General features: G+C 60.7%; 1 protein-coding gene across 1 annotated transcript; it reads left to right on the plus strand.

Annotated features, from left to right (window-relative positions):
• The first annotated feature begins 1902 nt into the window (after positions 1–1902).
• PTCH2 (patched 2) lies at positions 1903–23307 on the plus strand. The gene is made up of 24 exons (XM_066325536.1): positions 1903–1971; positions 2240–2432; positions 12206–12395; positions 12514–12583; positions 12824–12915; positions 14878–15073; positions 15167–15288; positions 15546–15693; positions 15924–16055; positions 16136–16291; positions 16407–16499; positions 16586–16711; positions 16791–16909; positions 17021–17426; positions 17511–17823; positions 18086–18228; positions 18316–18496; positions 18961–19244; positions 19773–19910; positions 20036–20178; positions 20452–20551; positions 20996–21241; positions 21392–21796; positions 21901–23307. The coding sequence occupies exons 1-23, from the start codon at positions 1903–1905 to the stop codon at positions 21794–21796; spliced, it is 4065 nt and encodes a 1354-aa protein (XP_066181633.1). The 3' UTR covers positions 21901–23307.
• Positions 23308–23694: the final 387 nt, after the last annotated feature.

The following is a 23694-nucleotide window of genomic DNA, read 5'->3' on the forward strand; positions in this document are numbered from 1 at the left end:
GAAACCAGCGATGACAGGCAGGGAGCCGATGGAGAACATGGGGTGGGGCAACCAGCCATGCTGGAAAGCAGGAGGACAACTTACTTTTTAGAAATCAAGTTGATAAAAAGCTGCAGCTGCCCAGCAGTAGTGCGGGTCCACCGGGAAAGGGAATGGTGGAGCTGTTAATAGCAATCAGGCAGCAGAAGTGCTGAATAGCCGTTTCCCTTCTGTATTTGGGGACACGCCAGATGCTACAGGCCTATCGCTGGACGAGGGAGAAACCCTTTACATGCCGATAAGACCCAGGAGAGCTCGGCAGCAGCGACTGGGCTGGGGGTGGGCTGTGACTGGAGGGGCACAGAGAAACTGCCCCAGGAACTTTATTTATTGGGATGTCCCCCATTTTTGTCCAGGAAAACACCAGGTTAGGCATCTCTGGCATTGCCGCCAGGGAGTGATGGGAGGATTCCACATGGATGAATGCTGCTCCATGTTGGTTTACCAACCTCCCTGGGTGCCCTCAGCAGCTCCTTGGGGCCACTTTTCCAGTGAGAGCAGCACCAGGTCTACCCAATAAAGAACTGAGAGGGGAGAGAAATAAGCAGAGAAAAAATCCTAATCACCCCACAAATTATGGGTGCCATTTGTCTTTGGACCTTTTGCACTTCCTGTGTCCCATGGGTGCATTTTATGCTTCCTGCCTCCAGCTCCGAGGTGTTGGGCTTGGCTCCCCATGGCAGGGGATGGGGCAGCGCTTGTGGGAACAGCCAAGGAGTGGAGTGTCTTCCTGCCCCCCACTGTGGCCTGGAGGAATATCTGGCCTTTAGGGAGGTGGGTACGGGTGGTGGGTGGACACCCTGCTTTTGTGGAGCGGCGGCTGGTTAATTTTCTTGGGAAAAGGTATTAATTGGGATGCCCAGTCCTTTGGTGGAGGACACTTGGCCCTAGAAGAAGAGATGCTCATCCCTTGGGATGGCTGTTAAAGAGATGCATAGACTGGGAGAGCATGGCCTACCCCTTGATGTGGCTATAAGGGGCCTGCCAGTCCTTTGGGGGTGGCCACAGTGGGGTATCCAACCTTTAGGAGGTCTTCGTGGGGAGTAGCTCTAGGAAGATGTCTGGCCCTGGAGGGGATACCCGTCCCTTTGGGGAGGCTTGGAGTGGGGGGGGGCATCTGTCCAGCAGTGGGGAGAGGGAGCATATGGGGGAATGCGTGGACCAAGGAGGGTGGCTATGGTGAGGGGAGCGCGTTCTTGAGGAGAGACTGTGCGCACAACACCCTGCCCTTGGGACACCCTTAGGGAGGATGCCCATCCCTCGGGGCATCTCCAGGGGGCTGCCTACCCTTTGCGGGGTAGCTGTGGAAGAAGGAAGTAGGGAATGTTTTACTTTGCCGGCTGCCCATCCTCGGGGGGACAGCAATGCCGGAGGGCATGAGGGGGCTGCGTACCCGCCCTTGGGGACGCTCACAGGGCGGACGCCCATCCCCGGGGTCTGTCTGCGGGGGGCTGCCGGGGCCGGAGGTGTGGGGCAGCCCCCGGCGCGGTCCGTGCCGGTGCCCCGGTGCCGCCGCCGCCGCGCTCCCCCCCGCGGCGGGGCCGGTGCGGTGCTGCGCGGGGCGGCGCGGGGGGGAGCGCGGTGTGTGGCCGCCGGCGGCGGGCGCGCCGTTGCTTAGCAGCGGCGATGGGCGCTGCCGCGGCGGCGGCGGCCAATGGGAGCGGCGGCGGCGGCGCGGCCCCGGCGCCCCCCGCCCCCGCCTCCCCTTTAGAGGCGCGGCGGGCGGCCGGCGGCGCACACACAGCCCTCCATCCGCACCGGCACCGGCACCGGCACCGGCACGGCCCCGCCGCGCGCATGGGGGCCGCCGCCGCGCTCGGCCCCACATAACGGGGGGTGCCCAGCCCCGCCAGCCGCCCCGCCATGCCGGCCGAGCCCCCCCGCGCCGCGCCGCCGCCGCTCCGCGCCGCCCGCCGCAAGCCGCTGCCCGAGGTGAGTGAGGGGCGAGCATCGCCCGCTCCCGCGGGGGCTGCGGGCCGGGGAGGGGAGCTGGGAGAGCGCGGAGGAGCCCGGGGCGGGCCGGGCGGGTGCGGGAACCCCCCGCGTTCCCCCGGCTCGGGGAACCTCCGGCACTCGCGGTCCCGCTTCGCAGCCGAGTGCGGCGGCCGCGGGCATCCCGGCCCGCTGCGGATCCCCTTCCCCGGGCGGGGGCTCTCCCCTCTCCGCTCCCGGGCTGACCCGATCCTCGCCCCCTCCGCAGGGCAGGGCCGCGGGCCAGAGGACCCCGCTGTGGCTGCGGGCCCGCTTTCAGGCGCTACTCTTCGCCCTGGGTTGCCGGATCCAGCGGCACTGCGGGAAGGTGCTCTTCGTGGGGCTGCTGGTGTTCGGGGCGCTGGCCGTGGGACTGCGGGTGGCCTCCATCGAGACCGACATCGAGCACCTCTGGGTGGAAGGTAAGCGCGGCCCTGCGGGCTCGGCCGCCCGTGGGAACGGTCCCGCTCCCGGCCGCGGCTTTGTCCCCCACGCGCGGCGCGGAGTGCGGGGCCGGCCGGGAGGCAGGTGACAGCGCGGGAGCGGGGCGGGAGGAGGAAGATGAGGATGCCGCTGCCGGGCGTCCCGCCACCGAGGCTGTGGAGGACGGGGCCGTGGGTGCCCACGAGCCGGGGTCCCATCTGCGCGGCCGCTCGGGCTGCGCCTTGCGCGGGTGCGTGGTGCTGGGTTGAGGACGGACCCCCACGCGTGTTTCGACGGGGGTCCCCGCGCGAAGGTGCAGACACGTGCGACGGGACTGGTGCTCGACACCCCCTTGCCGGTGGGAAAAACCTCCGGGGACGGCCGCAGCCCCGCTTCGGGGCAGAGCCGGAGCCGCCAGTCCCGGCCCGGGACCCCGGCCCGAGGGGAACGGGAGCGCGGGCAGGGTCAGGCGGGAGCAAATCCCCGTTTCCGAGTGGAAGCGGCTGATCCCCCTCCTTTGTTATTAATAACTCCAGCGTGGATTTTCTCTCCCCGATCCCTGCAGCCCCGCTTCACGGGTTTAGGATTTGCTTTTTCTGCGCCTCCCTTCGGCTTTGGGGGCCCCCGGGGGGGGCAGCACCCCGAATCGCGCCCCCGTCCGTGCCGCCGGGCGCGGCGGGGGGATCCCCCGGGCGGGGGTCCCCGCGGGGTGCTGTGCAGGGGCAGATGTTGCTCAGCGGAGGGGTGTCAGCCATCTTTGTGCGGGAGCGCTGCCTCCTCCCCCACGCCCCGCTCCCTGTGTGGTCCTCAGCTACTCTTGGATTTGGTTCAACAATAGAAGCAACTTTGCTCTCCCACCCCCTTTTTTTTTTTTTTTTTTTTTTTTTTTTTTTTCTAATTTAAAAAAAAAGAGCTCTGCGCTCCCTGGCTGCTTGCACACAGATGCACACACGGACCCCTGCCCAGGAATGCCCGGCTCTCCCACCTGCTCCCCACTCCCCAGGGATATTTGTCCCCCTTCCGCAGATCTCGTGTCCATCACCCACTTCCACTGCAACACGTAGCAGAGAAATTCAGTGATACCTCCCGGTCCAGCCAGCGCCTGAGCTGTGGCTGCTGAAGGAAGGACGTGCTCCCTCCGTGGTTCCCTCACTCTGGGTCGTGGCTCCGGCTCCATTGAATTTTTATTGTGCTTTTGGGGTAGTAAGGAGTCAGCGTTTTGTAGAATTGTGGCCAGGAAACCAGCTGTGGTTGTTCCTGTTAAGGAGAATGGGACTTGTGGCACATCAGGGTGGAGAGTGGGATGGGGAAGGGGCCAAGCCTGGGGACGGCTGGAAGCGCCCAGAAACCCAGCTTTTCTTGTGCCCCACTGAGCTTCCCTGCTCACACGGGCACAGCCAGGAGCAACTGCAGCTGCTCTCGGGGGATTTCCCCCACACTGCGGTCTGGCTGTAATGTGGGTGCCGGGGGCCTCTCTCAGGAGGAACCTTCTCTTTCTCATGGTTTCCCATCTTCCTCAGTGTCAGGAGCTGGATTTAGATTTTTTTTCTCTTTTTTTTTACTCCGTGGTGAAACCCTGCCGACTGGGGGTGTCCTGCCTTTCCTGGGCAGTGGGTGCCCCGGGGCCTGTGCACAGTCCCTGCTCTGCATCTGTGGTGCCTGGCTGAGGATGGTGTGTGATTCCAAGGGTGCTACTCAGAGCCCCTCCTTGTCCTTCCCGGGGGAGGGCTCTTCCCCCGGGAGTGTGCACTTGAGGCAGACCCCTCCATGCCTTCCTCCTGGGTGGCACAGCCCCAGCGTCCTCAGGCGTTGGCACAACCTGCGACCACCAATGACGATGTGTCTGAGATGGCTTTAGTCCCGTGGGGTCCCTGCCAAGCAGGCATGGGTCAGGATGTGTGAGGAAGGTTTGCGGTGACACTTTCAGTCTCATGTATCAGCTGTGGGGCTGCCTGCCTTCCCCAAAACCATTTGTAGGTCCTTGCCTCGCTGCCGGGCTCAATTTCTGCATTTTCTGGCGAGATCAAAGCATCCCCCATGTATACCCAGCCCTGATCACTGCATCCCATCCTGCTGGTGTGAGGATGGGCATTATCAGGGGACAGGAGGGCCTGAGATGCCCCCCTGGAGAGTGGGATACAATTTCTCAGACTCTGTGGTTGGATCCAGAGAACTTGAAGTTGCTTTGGGATTTTTCTCAGTTACTACTTTCTCACATTCCCAGGTGTGTGGCAGGGTTGGAGTATGTGTGCTCTGCAGTGAGCCTGATACCACCGTGCCAGGCTGAAGCAGCGCAGTTCTTACTCCTTGGCTGGCAAAGTTGGTGTCCCGTCAGCCTGGTTCCAAGTGTTTGGGATCCCCAGTGTCGGGGGGACCTGAACTCCTGCCTCCTCTGGGTCTGAGAGGGGATGTTTGTGTGAGTGTGGTTCATCCCAGCCTTGAGGCAGTGCTGTAGGGTTTCTAAGGGGCAGGGTATGTGTGCAGGGAACCCCAAGTCCATCATCCTAGCCCAGTGAGTCTCAGCTCAGGCATAGGGTGGTTTAAGGTTCCAGGAAGCCTCTGGTGACTGCACCCCATCACCTGCCTCTGCCTAGCCAGGCTGAGGGATAGTGGGGTGATGCTCCAACCCGCAAATCACCCCACCCAGGTGTGGTCCCAGCGCCACAGGAGCAGAGTGTGACCCTGTTCCAGGCAGTTCCCACTGCAGGCAGAGCTCAGCTTTCTGGGAGCTGGTATCCTGGTGGGCAGAGGAGAGAAGGGAGCTGTTTCCCACAGGAGCATGGTGCTGATGTCCCATCCCCCTTCTCCCCAAGCAAGGGAATAGGGTGGGCAGCCCTGCTTTGGCCCCATGACTGGGTCAGCATTCAGGCCATGCTGATGGTATGTCCTCCTGAGCCTCGGCTGTGACCCCGGCCACTGTGAGAAAGCAGAGGGTACCCTGTCCCAATTCTGGGAATGTCCTTAGACCAGGGGTCTGGCTGAGGGGTTCTTGTGGTGTTCTGGGGTTATGCCTGACCCGTATCCCTCTTTGGGAGATGGAAAGAGGCTGTGTCACCCCATAAATTGGACTCGACTGTGGAAATGTTCAATTAGGCTCCTCTGAAGCAATTAGCCACTCGGAGGCTTTGAAATCCCGGCTAGCGGCGAGTGTTGAGTTACCTCTAGACACCTGGCAGCTGTTCCTGGCTCTCCCAGAGCGTCTTTAGGGCCAAGGGGCCGGGGAGGCGAGCTCTGGGCAGGCAGAGCCCTGGGTGGTGAATGGGTCTGCCTGATTTATAGCGCCGAGGGCTGGTTCAAAGGAAGGCCGGGTTAATTCCTAACCGGAACAGCCAAGCGCCCCGCACAGCCGTCGCGCTCTCAAAGAGCTGCTGAGTCTCCCTGGAGAAGACCCTGTCCCTTTCCTGGAGGGGTCATGGACACCCCGAATGTGCTGGTGGGATGAAATAGGACACATCTTACGGGGGTGAGGGGAATCTGCTCCCTTGTTCTCATCTTGGGGCACAAAGTTGAGACACCCCCAATACTCTTGGCAGTGGCTTCTGTCCTTCCTTGACCTCTGCAACAGTTCTTGGCACAGGGCAGCACTTCCTCGGTACCCAGGACAGGGCTGGGATGCAGCCTGGAGCTTCCCCGCAGCAGGGCAAGATGGAGAGGAGGCTCCGGCTGACTGTATTTGCAGAGAGAGGGGCATAGGGAACGGGAAAGGCTCAACAGGAAGCCAAGGACGGGATTGAACACCCTCACCACTGTCTGTGTGGCCCCTCTTCCCAGTCCCCACTGTGCTGGGTGGGTCTCATGGAGGGGTGTGGGGCAGCAGCAGTGGGGGAGAGTGGGATGCCACAGCTGTTCCTGGGTGGGCACACAGAGAGGTGGGTGGTCTCTTTGCTGGGTGGGTGGGTTTGTGGGGTGGGATGTTTGTGCGGGGGCTGAGAAAAGAGTGGGTGAATCTGGGGGGCTGTGTGTGGCTGGTGCTGACAGGTTAGGGGGCTCTAATGGCATTTTGTCCCCATGTCTGGGGCAGAAAGACGCCTGCTGGGATCTGGCCAGAGCTGGCTTCACTCCTCTGGGGTGGCTCCTGGACTGCCATGTCCCTGCTCTGTCTCCAGACAGGTGTCCTGGGGAAGAGGGTCCCTATTTCTCTTGAGGTGTGGTGGCACAGGTATTACTCTGCAAAAAGGAAAAGGACAGCCCAGGGTGCCTGTGGACTGTCTTGCCTGGCCTGGTGGGATTTTTCCTTCAGGACCCTGCTGTCCTCTGTGTTTGCAGGGTCTGGGCATATGTGGGGACACTGTGCCCCCATGCTTGGGGGCTTGGAGGAGTGAGGAGCAGCTGGGGTGTTGCTGCCATGAAGGACTTGAGGTCCCTGTTATTCCAAAAACCTGCTTGCCTGGCTGTCCCCTCTGCTCTTCCCTCTGCTCCGAAGGCCCCTCTGGCTCTGAAAGAACCTTTCTTCTCGGGAAGGTGGAGGGGGAAGAAGGCTCACCCAGTAGCTCCCCACTCACCAGAAGATGGGGTCCAGGCAGTTCACCTTTATTTATTTATCTTTGGGAGGTGAGCGCAAAACCTCTTGCTCTTCCTTTTCCCTTCCTTGACAGCTTGGTCAGCTTTTTTGGGCTGGAAAATTTTGCTAATTAACCCAAAGAGACTGGAAGACTTTACAGATGGCTGTGGCTTATCTGCCCCTATCCATTTTCATTTGCTTTTCAACTTATATATTTTTTTATTTCCTAGAAAGTGTGGAGTTTTTGTTGTTGTTTTTTTAAAATTTTTTTTTAACTTGGACATATCTACGGACTTAGGGAAGGAGCTCTTTTTTTGTGTGTTTTAAATGTTATTTGGCGGCTGGGAGGGGGCAGCGCCAGGGCCCAAGAAGAGGGTTTTATTATCTGCCTCTCCCTCGGGCCTGGAAAAGTGGTCTGAGTTCAAAAAATTCATTTCTTGCCTGAATGAAGCCAGCAATGTGGAAAAATTTCACCATTCAGAGGGGGATGAATGTATGTTTCAACCACACATTAAGTGACATTAGCAAGCAGTGGAGTGCCTAATGTGGCCATTTTTCACAGCAGCCAACAGAGGGGGTGATTAGCATAATTAGTACAGGCAGCCCTATACATATGGAAATGGCAAATGCCTAAATGCCAACACCAGTGGAAATTTATGTCAATGCTGACAGGAGTCTTAGCGGTGAATAGTTCCCAACTGAATCCCCTCTCTCTCCCCCCCCCTTTTTTTTTTTTTTTTTTCCCCTCTCTCTCTTTTTCGGGGGTCGCGCTGTCCCCTCGGCGCTGGCCGGGGAGGTGCGAGCTCCCGGCTGCCCCCCTCCCTGTGCTGGGAACCGCCGCCCCCGATTTGGGGTAATAAAGACATTAATTTAGCTTTGCCGTTAAACAAAAGAGTTCGGCCGGGGCCGGCGGCTGGGGAACTGGCCCCAAACGGGCCCTTTCAGCCCCTCCGCCGCTGGCTTTTTGAAGGCATCCCCGTCTTCTGCCGCCCCTCTTGACTTAGTTGAGAGCCCCTTCAATGTGGCTGGGTTTAGTTGGAGATGCTGGGGCAGCGCCGAGCTCTCGTCCGTCCCTTCGTGCTGCTGGGGGCACCCATCTGCCACGCAGCTGCCCCCCTTCCCGGGACCAGCCGCGGGGTGAATGGGGCCGGGAGGACGTGTTTTGACAGGATGGGGCCGCCGGGCTTTTGGCGAGGCTGGCGGTAGCGGCCGGGACAGGTAAAAATGGCTCTTTCAGTGTGCCCTGGGCGAGACTTCCTCCGGAGCAGCATGGGTCCTTTCACTGCCTCCCTAATCCAGCTAATCCGCCCCACAACACTTTGAAGGTGGCCTCCGGCTTGCACGCCGCTCAGCACGGGGAAGCTGCAGCCGAGGGATGCTTGGGGCGGTGCCTCGGGACCCCCTCCCACCGGAATGCGGGATAGTGCTTGAGTTGCAGGATGGTTCTGGCATCCCTCTGAAGCCCCTGGGGCTCTAATCACCCAGGGCAGGCATCTCTGCCAGCGGGATGCACTCGGTCTGTGTTCGCCCCCGTGGGTGCCTCTTGTAACAGGGGGTGCTGCAAAGGGGGTTCCCCATGGGGATGGCTTTTCCCAGGGGATCTCAGCCTGACCTTGCCCCATTCCCAGCTGTGCCTTTGTGGTGGTTTCCAACCCTAGCATTGGGAAGTTGTGCTGTAGAAAGGGGGCTGCTCATCAAGTCCCTTGCTAGTGGACCCAGCTGGAGCTGGGGTCAGGGCTGCAGCATCCCCTGTGCACCAGCCGAATCTGGGACTCAACAACATTTGTTGCCCCATTACAGCAAGCAGGACAAAGGCCTGATTTTGGGGGCCAAGTGAGACTGTGTACCCAGGAGTGCTCCCTCCCTGCCATCCTGTCCCACCCAAGTCACCCAAGCGGTGACACCACCAGCAGTGCCTGGGTACCATCTGCACTGTGGTGGCAAGGCTGTTGACCATGGCCTGTACCCACCCTGACAGGAGAGAGCAGTCCTTGCAGTACGTGTTTCCTGGGGAGACACCGGTACCTCTCTGTGTCCCAGCACCTCCCACATCCCTCCCTCGCCCTCAGCCTTGCCAGGCAGGGAGGGCTCAGTGTGGGGCTGGCAGCCTGCCCCGACCCACTGCCCTCCCCGTGCCACCCAGACACGCTGCCCTGGCACACTCACTGCTGCCCCCCACCCTTGGGTGCTTGGGACACCACGGAGTTTGTTCACCTCCTGCCCTGGGAGAGCGTGGTGGGAGGTCTCCTTGCTGTCATAGCCTCGGGGTGGCTGCAAGGGGGCCAGCCCCAGGCCGGGGCGCTTTGCAACTGCACTGTGGGCAGCAGGACCTGGCATGGGCTCAGCTGACCAAACTCTGAGATGAGCTTGAAAGTTCTGGCTAGCCCTAGGGGGATGTGGAATGAGCTGGGATCAGACCCCTGCCAGGGCAGGAGGGCAACACAGGGGCTGAGGCTCTGTCTTGGCCGGAGCAGCTGAGGGCACAAGTTGGTCCCACTGTGTGGAGGTGAACTGGCTGTGGTGCCGTGGCTGCTGGGTGTGCCAGGAGGGTTTGGGGAGCAGTGACAGGGGAATGGCTCAGGCAGGGTGGCCGGGAAGGGGGCAGGGAGGCTCCGGCCCTGCTCTATAATTTTGTGGCGGATGCTGTAATTACGGGGAGGGCTCCCCCGGCATGGCCCGTGGATGGGAGGCAGCCACACACGCAGGCACCCTCAGTGGCAGGGACCCTGTCCCATCCTTGGCATCCACTCTCCCTGCTTGGGCACAGCAGGAGCCTGCTCTGCACCCCAGGTGTCTGGAGTGCAAGTGGGCGTAGGGTCCCAGTCCACCATCCAGCCCGAACTGCTCTGAGCCTGCAACCCACACCCCCCCCAGCACGAAGCCCCCCGGCAGTGGTACCAAGGAGCAATGCTCAGTCCCAGCGGGGATGGTCCTGCCTCGGGGGACTGTCCTGCCCCCAAGCCCTGCTGTGGGATTTTAGAGGGAGCTGGGGGTCCAGGGCAGTGAAGCCAAACCCTACCAGAGAGCAGAGCAGGCTGTTAGTAAGCAGGACCGGACGCCTGATTGGAACCAGAGAGCCCTTTGCATGAAAAAGCCAAGGGCTCCCTTTGTTAATTGGAATTAAAAAAAAAAAAAACAAAAACAAAAAAAACCCTAAAAAACAAAAAACCGAAAAACAACCCAACACAACAACAACAACAACAACAACAAAAAGGAAGAATTTACATACAGTTCCTCATTAACGTGCTCATTGTTGGTATCGGGGTGCCCCCCCAGCCTCCTCCCCGGCCGGGGGCTGCGTGCGGCGTGGGGCGTCTCGCCGCGCTCCCGGGCTGGCCGGCCGGCGGGCGCGCGCCCGTTTGAAGTGTCCTTGGCAGCCCTGTGTGCGCTGCCTTGTCTTTTCATGTTGCTCTTTGGTTAATTAGGGTGTTGGAATTTGAGGCTTCCTCACGGCCTTTGAAGCTTGCTGACGGCTCGCAGTGCCCTGTTCCAAATTAACACTAATTACAAGGGACGGCTTTTTATTTTCTCTCTCTCTCTCTTTTTTTTTTTTTTTTTTTTCTTTCTCTCCTTAATTTTTCGGGGGGCTCGCCCCCCACCCCATGCTTGCAGATGTGTGGCTCCTCCCGCAGCCGTGCTGGGCGGAGATGCCGGCAGGGCAGGGCGTAGCAGGATGCATCCCCCGGGAACAGCAGCGCTGTCGGGCACCCCCTCATCGCTGTGTCCCACCTCCCGCCCGAGTTCGGCGTGGGTGGCATGGCTGAGATCAGAGCAGCTTGGCGCACCTCCTGCCCGACCTCCCAGCCTGCTGGGAACGGGATGGGCGTCCCTCTTCCCCACCCCCGACACCCACCCTCCCTGTGTCCTCATCCCCTCGCCCTGGGTGCTGCTATCCCCTCTGACACACACACAAAAGCCGCGGCCGTGTCCCCCCCCAGCCCGTCCCTGGCACAACCTCTATCCCAACTGGCATCTGATGGACACCAGCTGCTCCCTGGCCCAGCCAGGAACAATAAAGATGCTTTGCCCTCCCCGTTCCCAAAAAGCAGGAGAAAAAAAAAAACAACCAACAAAAAACAAAACACCAACCCATATAATAAGTCATTAAAAGGGAAGATTCTGCTCCTTATTTGTGGTCTCGCTCTGGCCTCCTCGGTGCTGGCGGAGGGCCAGGCCCGCCGGGGCCCCCGCCTCTTGCTGAGGGAGCGTCCTGGTGCAGATGAATCGTGACCTTCCCCCCCGCTTTCCTGGGGCTGGGCAGGAGCTGGCCTCACCCCTGCCTTGGGAAGCATCCCACACTGGGCATCCTGGCGTACCCCAGTGGATGGCACTTGGATGGGAGTTACACCCCCAATGTGCCAGGGCAGCCAAGTGGTGCACTTGGGAGGGGTCTCAGGATCCACTTCCCACCCTCCTCCGGGCTGTGTTGTCTCCCCTTTGCTATGCCAGGCGGGATGGGAGCCCCACATTCAAAGGGAATGGGGACAAATGTCCCTGGGATGGTGCTCAGCCATGCAAAAGACCATGTGGGGTTTGGTCCCAGCCCCAGCCACGCGTGCTGGGAGGGGATTCCTCTTCCACTCCGAGGCAGCCACAAATGAAGTTGGTGGCTTCAGCTGGAAACCATGGCCCTGCTGTGCTCGGAGCTCTCCTGCTGCCAAAGGGGGACAGATCCCAGAGCCTTGGCAGGGAAGAGGGATGTCCCCAGCACCACCTCCCTCCCCTGTCCCCAAACCTCTCCTGGGGTGGCCTACACCTGCAGGGACTTCGGGGTGCCTGCCTCTCCCTACACTCATTCCCTGCCTGCCTTGGGGTGCCATGGAGGAGCTGAGCTGGGGTGCCCCCAGTTTCACTTCCTATTTTTTGGGCTGGTTTTGGATATCTGCTCCACCCACCGCAGTGCACAGGTGGAAAGTGGACAGGTTGGGTCCACTCTGCTTTGCCAACCATCTGTCTGTGGGTTTTTTCTGGGGGAAAGCAAAGCCCCCAAGCTTTGGCACTGGGTACAGTGTTGGTGGAAAGGGGGATGCCTGGTCCAGTGTGTCCAGAGGTGGTCCCTGTTTGGATCCCTTGGGTAGGAGCACCCAGAGGATGCAGCAACTGGGGAACCGCACACCAAGAAGCCCCTGTGAGAGGGGCACCAGCTGATGCTGCGTGGCCTTGATTCTGTTCATCCCATTCCCTGGGCATCCTGATGGGCAGGGCAAATTGGTGGGATGGAGGCTCTGCCTGCCCTGGCACTGACAGGGCACATCATGGTTCCCTCCACAGCGGGCAGCCGAGTGAGCCAAGAGCTGCGCTACACCAAGGAGAAGTTGGGTGAGGAATCTGTCTACACCTCCCAGATGTTGATCCAGACCCCGAAGAAGGATGGTGATAACATCCTGACGCAGGAGGCCCTGCAGCTCCACCTCGAGGCGGCCTTGGCCGCCAGCAAGGTTCAAGTCTCACTGTACGGAAAGTGAGTCCGGCTCCAGATGGGGGACGGGGACCCCCGCCATGCCCTGCACGTCCCTCCACCCCTTGCCATGTCCCCTGTGGGATATGCCTGCTCTCAGCTCCTCCTCCTGCCTTTCCAGATCGTGGGATTTGAACAAAATCTGCTACAAGTCGGGTGTCCCCATCATTGAGAACGGCATGATCGAGAGGGTAAGGGCTGGTCGTGGATGGCCCTCTGGAGCTCCCAGGGGGTGGCTGTTGACCCACGGGATCAGTCCATCAAAGAACGGCAGTGGACGGGCTCTGCTGGGGACAGGGCTTGTCAGCCCCAGCTGCTGTTAAGGCACTGCTGGCTGGATGTGGGAAGGTGCAGGTTTGGGAAGCCCAGCAGGGCGGGAAAGGCTGGGAGGTCTGTCCATCCCTGCTGACCCCTCGCATGTCCTCCTACAGATGATAGAGAAGCTGTTCCCTTGTGTGATCCTGACACCGCTGGACTGCTTCTGGGAAGGCTCCAAGCTGCAAGGAGGCTCGGCCTATCTCCCGTGAGTGTGTGTGGGGAACTCTCCTGGGCTGCGGGGGGCTATGGCTGGGAGCAGGAGCTGGGGATGCTGCCGAGGGGCTGTGCTCGTCCTCCCTTTGCAGCTTGGCTCTGCCTACTCTAAGGTGCCTCGGTGCTGCTGCAGCTTATCTTGCTCAGCCTTACGTTGGACCCTCCACCATTGCTGTCCCGCTGGGTCAACACCCTCGGGACAGGTCCCTGTCCTCCCCTGCCTGGCCTCGGTGGCACAGGTAGGGCTGCACTGCTGCAGGGGGCTGCAGCCCGCAGGCAGGAACTGCCCATCCCATCTCATCCCTGCCGTGCCATGCTCTCCCATCTGACAGGGATGGGAACGGGGGGACAGTGGCTGTGCCGTAGGCAGGTCCTTGAGGCTGCTACCCCCGCCCCGGGAGCGCTTCATGGGTGCCACATTTGTGAGGGGGCACCCACATTCCCGAGCTGCGCCCAGGGCCGCGGAGGGCACAGGGTCCCTCGGCTGGGTGGCGAGTGACTTGCACCGCGGTGGTGGGGCTAGGGACCCCGGGCTGGGCTGGGGGAGCCTCCCCCACATTCCTTCTGTTTACGCGTGTGTTTGTCCGGGAGAGCTGGGGCGGCTTGTGCATTGTCAGCAAACGCAGCCCCGTGCTTTCTCATGCTAATGCTGCTCTGAAAGCTGCCCCTTGCCAAATAGATGAAATAGTGGCCTTATTCAGGCTGCTGCGGACGGGAGGAGGGGGAAGGGGCCGCAGCATCCCCAGCCAGTACTAGGGGGCTGGTTTTGCCCCCCTAAGACCTCAGGTTCTCCTCACCCCAGGCTGGGGAACTGCCGAGAGAGCAGGAGCAAGTGGGGCTGGAGTGGCTGTGCCAAATGGGATGCTGGTGAAATTGCTGGCCGGGTTGGCCAGCGTTCTGGGGCTGAGGCATGTGGCAGGCAGTGTGGCACCGGAGCAGCGATGGGACTCATCTCTCCTCGCAGCCGAGTGAACGGGTGCACGGGCGGGCACCCCGGCTGAGTGCCGGCCAGCCCATGGGGACTCGTCCCCCTTTTTAACGCCGAGGGGTGAGCGGGGCGGGAGCTGGGAGAACAAAGAGCAGCAATCTATGGAAAGACAAAAGGATTTGCCCTGGCTCAGTGAAGCAAGCGAAAGCAGATAAAAGGGGCTCTCTTTGGAAGCAGCAGCAGCTCCGGTTGGTATGTGGGAATCTCGAGCGGCCGGCTCTGGCCCAGCCAGCCTTCATGAATTATTAGGCTGTGTTTCTCCCCAGAGCTCACACTTGCTCGGAGCTTTTTCTTCCCCTCTTTGGAGCGCTGGGCTGGGTTATTGGCTTTTTTGTGTGTCCTTTCTGTCTTAAAAAAGAAGCTGAGTGAGGTTGGAAGCTGGCCCCCAGCTCCCCAGGCTGGGGTGGAGGGAACAGAGCATCTGCAGGCAGTGGGAAAAACCCTTTTCCTGGGTACCCAAGTCCCGTGCAGTTCTGCTGGACCTCCAAGAACCTACTCCAAGCCTAGCTCCCAGTATTGTGCCGAGCCCCTAGGACCTCTGCTGAACCCCAAACTCTCCAGCTTGAGGGAAAATGGCAGGAAGGGCTGTAAGGGATGCTGGGAGCTATTGCCTGCCTGCTCCCCTCTATCAAGATGTTAACCCACGGGCAGTAATCGGCCTGACTGCTCACACAAAGCGGGGCCAGGCAGCAGGGCCGGCTCCCCCCGCTTTGTCCTGGACTAACAGGATCAGGCACGCTACTTGACTCGGGGCATGGCCCGCTGTGGCGCACAGGGCACGGGGGGATTCCGCGGGCAGCCCCGGGAGGGGGTCAGGGCTGTGCTGGGGACTGACGCTGCTCGTCTGCATCCTCGCATCCTGCCTTGGAGGGCATCTGCAGCGCCCCCGGGATGGGTTGGCAGTGGTGTTGGTACTGCATGTGGGTTTTGGCATCCCCCATGACCCCAGTGCTATTCTCTGCTCAGGGGCCGCCCGGACATCCAGTGGAGCAACTTGGACCCTCTGCAGCTGATGGAAGAGCTGGGGCAGTTCACATCCCTGGAAGGCTTCAAAGAGCTGCTAGACAAGGCAGAGGTGGGGCAGGCTTACATGGAGCGGCCCTGCCTGGACCCCCGGGACCCTCAGTGTCCCCCCAGTGCCCCCAACAAACAGAGCCAGCAGGTGGGTCACAGTCCATGAGGACCAGGATTAGGTGTGGGGGCTTAGTGCTCTTCTGGCTGCCCCACAATCCTGACACCTCCCCTCCACCCACAGAGCCCCGACATCCCGGCCGAACTTTCGGGGGGCTGCCACGGCTTCTCCAGGAAGTTCATGCGCTGGCAGCAGGAGCTGATTTTAGGCGGCACGACCAAAGACTCCCAGGGCAAGCTGCTACGGTAAGAGCTACTGTGGTGTGGGCATCCCCAGGCACAGGGCAGGATACCTGCCCTGGCTGCAGGAGGAGCTGTGGGGCTGTCCCAGAGACTGGCGAGTGTGTGGGGCCAGTGAGCAAGGCAGACCAAGGAGACAGGATGCCTGGGTCCTCTCCTGGGTGTCTGTGGTGGGGATGGGTGCCATGGGGTGGGGGATGGACCCATTTCTGCATCCTGGGGCGCTGCAGCCGGTCCCAGCGAGGTGCGTGCCTGTCCCCCAGCGCCGAGGCCCTGCAGACCATGTTCCTCCTCATGAGCCCCCGGCAGCTCTATGAGCACTTCAAGGATGACTACGAGATCCATGATATCAGCTGGAGTGAGGAGAAGGCAGGAGCCATCCTGGAGGCCTGGCAGAGGAAATTTGTGGAGGTGAGCACTGAGAACAGCCCCCACATGGTGCTGGGCAGGGGTGAGCCTGTGCATGGCATCCCTCTGTGCCCAGGTTTTCGTGTGTGCATGGGTCCTGGCACTACTCTCTCCTGGTCCAGCGGGTCACTAGGGACTGTCAGTGGTTGTTGCTGACACCCTGAATGGCTCTGGGGTGGGTGTATGTAGAGCAGGGGGGTCCTGACTCCTCTAATGGGATGCATCTCTGGCAGCTGGCACAGGACTCCATCCCTCCCAACGCCACACAGAGTGTCCATGCTTTCTCCACCACCACACTCAACGACATCATGAAGTCCTTCTCTGACGTCAGTGTCATCCGGGTGGCTGGGGGCTACCTCCTCATGGTATGTCTGCCCCTTCTCTCTGTCCTCTGGCATCCCTCCATCTCCTCCCTGGTTCCTGCTAACCCACTGTGCTTTTCCAGCTGGCCTACGCCTGTGTCACCATGCTGCGGTGGGACTGCTCCAAATCCCAAGGGGCTGTGGGCCTGGCTGGGGTCCTGCTTGTGGCTCTCTCCGTGGCCTCTGGCCTGGGGCTTTGCTCACTGCTGGGCATCTCCTTCAATGCAGCCACCACCCAGGTATGTTCTGGGGGGAGGAGCTGGGTAATATAAGGTGGGCGGGGCCCTAGGGGCTCAGGAGTCCCCTCTCAAGTGGTGGCCGGTCCCTCTGCTGATGCCAACTGTTCTGTGGCAGGTCCTGCCCTTCCTGGCCCTCGGCATTGGGGTGGATGACATGTTCCTCTTGGCTCATGCCTTCACCGAGACGAGCCAGCACATCCCCTTCAAGGTGAGCACTGAGCACTGCCCAGGGACTTCTTGGCGTCCTCCTGCCTCGCCATGGTCCCTCTCATCACCCCTTCTCTGTCCCTGCAGGAGCGGACAGGTGAGTGTCTGAAGCGCACGGGGACCAGTGTGGCTCTCACCTCTGTCAGCAACATGATCGCCTTCTTCATGGCAGCCCTAGTGCCCATCCCTGCCCTGCGTGCCTTCTCTCTCCAGGTAGGGCCATGGTCCTTTTCCAGGGGATGGGAAGGGATGGCCGGACCTTGCTCTGATGTGTGTCCCCCTATACCTGCAGGCTGCAGTGGTGGTTGTGTTCAACTTCGCCATGGTGCTCTTTGTTTTCCCTGCTATCCTGAGCCTGGACCTGCACCGCCGGGAGAAGCGCCGGCTCGACATCCTCTGCTGCTTCTACAGGTACCGGCGCTGGGCTGGCTGGGATGGGTCTGATTCCACAGCTCCCTGAAGAAGATGGGGTGACTAAATATCTTATCCTTCTCTCTCTCCTCCTTCATCCTCTCCACGCAGCCCTTGTTCCTCACGGGTCATCCAGATCCAGCCGCAAGAGCTTGCTGACGCCAACGACAACCATGCCTGCCACCCATCTCCTTATGGGCACCCTGGTGTGGCCACCAGCACCCAGATCACCACCACTGTGCAAGCCTTCACCCGGTGTGACCCCTCGGGCCACCACATTGTCACCGTCCTGCCACCCACTTCCCAGGTGTGCACCTCACCTGCCGTTCTCCTGCCCCACACTGACCCCTTGGGCTCGCAGGTGTTCGCACCGTCCAGCTCCACCCGGGATCTGCTGTCCCAGCTGGATGAGGCCAAGGGCGGGCGGGAGTGTGTCCCCCTCCCCTTCTGCCGCTGGAGCCTCGCTGATTTCGCCCGGGAGAAGTACGCCCCGCTCCTTCTGCGCACCCGGACCAAGGTGAGGTGGGGGCAGCCCTGGTGGTGCCACTCAAGGTGGATGGGTGGCACAGAACTCTTCCTGACCCCCCCGTTGTCCCCACAGGTGGTAGTGGTGGTGCTGTTCCTGGCACTGCTGGGGCTGAGCCTCTATGGCACCACCATGGTACATGATGGCCTCTACCTGACGGACATCGTGCCACGGGACACCAAGGCACACGCCTTCATCTCGGCCCAGTTCAAGTACTTCTCCTTCTACAACATGTTTATTGTCACTAAGGGTGGCTTCCACTACCCGGGTGCCCAGGCTGCCCTGCTGAGCCTGCACCAGGCCTTCAGCACCGTCAAGTACGTGGTGCGGGAGGGCAACCGCGACCTGCCTAAAATGTGGCTCCATTACTTCCAGGACTGGCTGCGAGGTGAGAGACATGCCTCTTCTCCATGACTTCCCCTGCCTGACAGTCCTCTCCCCAGCCTGCATGCTCACCGCTGCCCTGGGAATGCTTTCCTTTGTGTGCACTACCCTGGGGAGGCTGGTCCCAAGGTGCCCAGCACTGGAAGCTGAGACTTGGGGTTTCTGTGTGCCCATCCCTCTGGCACCACACTCCCTGGGTCACACGGGGTGCTGTGCAGGGTGGTGTGTCCCCAGGGATTCTTACCCCCCCCATTCTGTATCCCCAGGGCTCCAGGCCACTTTTGACAGGGACTGGCAGGCCGGGCGTATCACCCATGACAGCTACCGCAATGGCTCCGAGGATGGGGCACTGGCATACAAGCTCCTCATCCAGACTGGCAACAAGAAGGAGCCCTTCAACTTCAATCAGGTGAGTGGTGACAGGGCTGGACTAACTGGGCTGGGAATGTCTCTGCCCCAGCTGCCCACTTATGCCCACTCCTGGTCTCTCCTGTAGCTGACCACACGGCGGCTGGTGGACGAGAATGGCATCATCCCTCCTGACACCTTCTACATCTGCCTGACGGTGTGGGCCAGCAACGACCCCCTGGGCTTTGCTGCCTCCCAGGCCAACTTCTACCCTCCACCCCCCGAGTGGATTCATGACAAGTACGACTCCACGGGCGAGAACCTGCGAAGTGAGTGAGAGTGGTGACCTCGACAGGGCTCCCCCTGCCCCCAGCATCCTCCTGCAGAGTACCCTACTTCCCACACCTTTTTGCCCTGAAGGGAAACCTCCCACATTCCTTACTCCATCTGGTAAACTGCCTTGCTCCCCCATGCTTATCCCTAATCCTCCTGCACCCCACACCCTGAGCATCTCACTGTGCATTCCCTGTGTCTGTAGCATCACATGTGTGCTCCAGCCCATGAGCATCTCACTGCAAAAAGAAACCCACTAATGGACAAAAATCCTACAGGCAGGGAAATGCCCTGCCCTCCTGACCCCAGTCTGTTCCCTACACACTCCCCAGACCTGTGGCACCCAGCCAGGCATCAGGCTGCCCAGGCTACACTCAGGCTGGTGTGACTGTGGTGCTCTCGTGCTGCCTGTACACCCATACTGCCCATACCCTCATACTGCCCATGATCTCCTCACCAGTCCCAGCAGCCCAGCCACTGGAGTTCGCCCAGTTCCCTTTCTACCTGAGTGGGCTGCGCCGCACATCCGACTTCGTGGAGGCGATTGAGAGCGTACGGGCCATCTGCCGGGAGGCCGCCCAGCGCCACGGCGTGCTGAGCTACCCCAGCGGCTACCCCTTCCTCTTCTGGGAGCAGTACATCGGCCTGCGGCACTGGTTCCTGCTGGCCATCAGCATCCTGCTGGCCTGCACCTTCCTCGTCTGCGCCTTGCTGCTGCTCAACCCCTGGACCGCCGGCATCATCGTGAGTACGCGCCCTGATGCATGGGGATGGTGCTGATGGGTGGGGCCGGGGGCATCCAGCCTTTCTCCCATCCTGCTGAGTGGCCCTGGGTACCTGCTTCATAGGAATTGGGTGATGGAGTAGCCAGGGGCACTCTGAGGGGAAGGGATGCCCATATGAGGGCGGCATATGGGTGGGGGACTCCTGTATGGGGGGATCAGTTATGTCATTGATGAAGAGAACGGGTGGCCCTGGATACATCCATGCAGAAGATTGTAATGGAAACACCCATATGGAAGTGGCAGTTGGTGGGGGACCCATAGGGAAGGATCAGGGAACCTGTTATGAAGGGAATGTGTGTAGTGAGCAGTGGTTTGATGACATCCGTGCAGAACAGGGTGAAAGCTACCTCCAAGAGATGGGACAGAGGGACACCTCAAAGAAAAGGGTTGGTGAGGTGAGGCTGCCCTATATGGAGTAGGACCAGCCTTGCCAGGGCGAGGGGACAGCCAGTGAAAGCCATCCCTCACTGACCCCACCACCCTCCAGGTCTCTATCCTGGCCATGATGGCTGTGGAATTGTTTGGCATCATGGGGCTGATGGGCATCAAGCTGAGCGCTATCCCTGTGGTCATCCTCATTGCCTCGGTGGGCATCGGTGTGGAGTTTACTGTCCATGTGGCCCTGGTGAGTACAGGCTGATCTCAGTTCCTGTTCTCTGACACCCTCACCCCCTTGGCCATGTGCCGTGCGGTGGCCCATCATGGGTGGCACACAGGAACAGCCCCACATGACATCTCCATCCTACTCAGGGCTTCCTGACAGCTGCGGGCAGCAGGAATGTGCGCTCAGCCGCAGCACTGGAGCACACCTTTGCCCCTGTGATGGATGGTGCTGTCTCCACCCTCCTGGGTGTCCTCATGCTGGCTGGCTCTGAGTTTGATTTCATCATGAGGTGAGCACTGAAGAAGAGTAAACCAGCAACTTGCTGCCCTACAAGAGCTTCGGCAGTGGGGACTGGTGGGTGTGGCAGCCCCCATCTGGCAGTGGGGATGTGGGGCAGCTGGTGAGAACATCTTGCTGGGGACTGATATTTCATCTTACTATTCCATCCTAGAGGCTGGGGAGACATGGCAGGGCCAGGGGGTGGGGCATGGGAAGCCGTATTTGGGATGGGACAGGTTCATATGGCTGTGCCTGCTTACCCATGTGCCTATGGCCCCCTCAGGTATTTCTTTGCGGTGCTGACCATCCTGACGCTGCTGGGGCTGCTCAATGGGCTGGTGCTGCTGCCCGTCCTGCTCTCTGTCATTGGGCCACCCCCTGAGGTACAAGACCCCTCCATCCCACCTCTTCCTTGTCCTCCCCAACCCTGTGCCCATGTCTCTCCATCCCACCTCTTCCTTTTCCTCCCCAACCCTGTACCCATGTCTCTCCATCCCCTATTGTCCATCTCCCTGCCCACCTTTCACCCTTAATCCATCTTTGCCAGTCCCAACCTCATCTCAAGCCCACCTCAGTCCATCCCTTGTTCTGTACCATCCTTATTTTACCTTATCCTTTCTCTGACCCGTATCCTACTTGCCTCATACCTGCCTGACCTTGTTCCTGCTTCATTCCACATTCAACTTCCCCCATCCCTTCCTGACCCATTTGATCCTATCCCTGCTTCACCTGGTATCACCTACATCCCCATCCTCGCATCAACCCATGCCCCCTACTTCTCCATACTATTTTGTCCCTGGCCCCTCTGATCTGTCTTCTTTCCCCAGGCATCCCTGGTGGATAATGGTTCCTGCCTACCCCCACCAGAGTCGGTACCCCCCTGTCTGGGCCCTGGGGGACTGTACATCCGGCGTGCTCCAGCCTGGCCCGCCACCTTCCCTGAGCCCTCTGACACGGAGCACTACACGGAGAGCGTGGTGCCAGGCAGCCCACGGGGTCCCTTCATTGTGCCTTCTGCCCCGGCACACATCCTACTGGAGGCTGGCAAGGACCCCAGCTTCCCCCGTATCACTGTAAGTGTCTCTGCCTATTGTGGTATTGCCAACTCCCCTGCATCTCCAGGGAGAGGGTCATGGATAGAGCTGGGGGATGGGGGCTGGTGCTGTCTCCAGGGGGATGCTCAATATGACTGGGGACCCTCATGCTTCATATTCCTCCTCCAGGTGTTGAAGCCCTACAAGGACAGCGTGGAGGTTCAGGGGAAGAAAGAGGCTTCTGGCCCTCAGCCTGCAGCCCCCTTGCCCTTCGGGGAGCCCTGCACCACACTGCCCCGAGAGCACCTGCAGCCTGGCCCACCGGGCACCCGGCCAGCTCCCCCCGCAGCCCTGCCCACCTACAGCACCCACCTGCAGGGTCCTGCCGGCAGCTACACCACCGTGACGGCCACCGCATCAGTGACAGTGGCCCTGCACCCCACACTGCCTGGCTCCTACCCCAACTTCAGCCCCGAGGGCTTCACCAGCAGTGAGCGGGACTGCCTGGACGAGCCCAGCACCAGCTGCACCGCTGTGCCCGACACCTTTGAGATGCAGAACATGGGACACCACGGGGCAGGTGCCCGGCGCTAGGTGAGCTTGGGGACATCCTACGCAGGGCTGGTGCATGGCAGCATTGGGGGTGCAAGGTGGGTGTCGAGGGACCCAACTGACCCCTTGAAACTCTCTTCCTGCAGATTGCTGGTTCCTGGGCAGAGCATCTCCTCAACACCCGGTGGGCACAGGAGGGTGCAGAGCGGGGTCACCCGTGTCATGCTGCTAATCACCGGAGCGGTCTTGGCCGAGGAGGACAGGCCCCCCTGCACCCCGCACGGGGGCTTGGTAGGGCAGGCTGGCACTTCTATGCAAGCTGTGTGCAGGCCACGCTGTGCCCGCATGTCCCTCACCTGAGGCTGTACCGTTGGTGCCGTGTCCCATCACCCAGGGCTTGGGGTTATCCTGCCCTGGGCTTGTTGCCCCCCAGAAATGGAAGCACTAACTCCCCCCTCTGTTTCTGGAGCTGCTGGCAAGGTGGACTCAGTGCCATGCCAGCTCCCCCTCTGTGGGGTCACTGCCTGCTCCCCATCACCTCCTCCTGGGACCACCCATCCCAGGCCATGAGCTGGGGTACCCCCACAGGGTGCCCTGATGCCCCCTGTCCTGATAAGGGGGCAGCCCCAGAGCCAGCTGTGCCCTGGCGTGCCATGGGCAAGGCCTAGGGTGGGCACCCCCACCTTTATTTATTGCAAAGGGAAACTATCTATAGAGAGATATATATTTTTAAGCTTATTTTAAAAGATTTATTTCTCAGCCTACAGCCTCGCCTGGCTGCCCAGGGTTCAGGCAGGGAGCGGGCAGACCCTTTGCCCAGTGCAGGGCTGCCCACTGGAGGCAGCAGGAGCCTGGGGGCACAGACCTGGTTTATGCCTCCACTCCATGGGCAGCTCACCCCTTCCAATATGTAGCCCGTGCCCCAGTTTCCCCGGTGGCAAGGATGGGAAGACTGGAGACAATGGATGTGCCACAGTGGAGAAAGGGAGCCTGTTGCTCTCCAGTGCACAGGCGGGGTTTTGGAAGGGGGAGATCCTTGGAGTGGTCCTTGCTGTGCCAAGCTTCTGAGCTGTCCCACGATCACAGCCCCGTGTCACACTTGTGCTCTGCCCAGGGGATGGCACAGGCTTGAGCACGCACAGGACAGTGCACGCTGCCGTGGGCTCCCATGGTGCCGCCAGGCACGTCTTGCTGGGAAACCGTATTTCTTACCATGTCCCCGTGCAACGGGGCTGTCTGTGCAGCCAGCCCCTGTCCCTGTCCCCATCCCGGGCACAGTCCGCGCCGTTACCCAGCACTTTAACTCCAGCGGTGTTTGCCGTGCCTGCAGCCCCAGGCCCCCCGGCCCCCTGACACTGCCGCTGAGCAGGGGTGGCCTTGGGGACCCTGTTCCCGTGCCAGGCGTGGGCACGGCGGGCAGCCCCCCCTCCCCCATCAACACGCCATCTAAGTTATTTATATCAAAGAGAGCAAAGGTTTATTTTTGTAGTTTGTACAGGTGGTAGTGGGGACTGAAGGTTTATTTTTAAAGAGTAAATATATATATTATATATAAATTACCTGCTGTGTCCAGCCCTTTCTCCTGGGGAACACAGGTGGAAGGGGGGTATGTGTGCTTGAGACAGACCCAGCTGTGTGCACACACGCAATGGGGGGTGCAAGGGGGGCTGCACACTGTGTGTGTGGCACATGGGGGGCTGGCAGCCTGTCTTGCGTGTGTGTGGCCTGCTGGCAGGGCTTGGCGGGGGTTGGCGAGCCTGTCGGTGCAGCGGTGCGTGCAAAGATGCCCGTGTGTCCTCTCCTACCTGTACCCCCTCCAAGCCCAAGGGCGCCCGTGCGGCTGCCGTGGAGGGCTCCGTGCCCCTGCCCGGGCAGGTGCTGACGCGCTCTCCCGCTGCAGCACGGCCCCGTTGCCGGGGGAGGGCAGCACGGCGCCAGAG

Source organism: Sylvia atricapilla, chromosome 9 (genome assembly GCF_009819655.1).
Source record: "Sylvia atricapilla isolate bSylAtr1 chromosome 9, bSylAtr1.pri, whole genome shotgun sequence".
Lineage (NCBI taxonomy): Eukaryota > Metazoa > Chordata > Aves > Passeriformes > Sylviidae > Sylvia > Sylvia atricapilla.

Bases quoted from the DNA above. Each gene is read 5' to 3' on its own strand.
- PTCH2 (XM_066325536.1), top strand. From the start codon at position 1,903: ATGCCGGCCGAGCCCCCCCGCGCCGCGCCGCCGCCGCTCCGCGCCGCC. The intron at 16,500-16,585 runs GTGAGCACTGAG...CTGTCCCTGCAG, and splicing joins GCCAGCACATCCCCTTCAAG to GAGCGGACAGGTGAGTGTCT. The intron at 20,179-20,451 runs GTGAGCACTGAA...TGGCCCCCTCAG, and splicing joins GAGTTTGATTTCATCATGAG to GTATTTCTTTGCGGTGCTGA.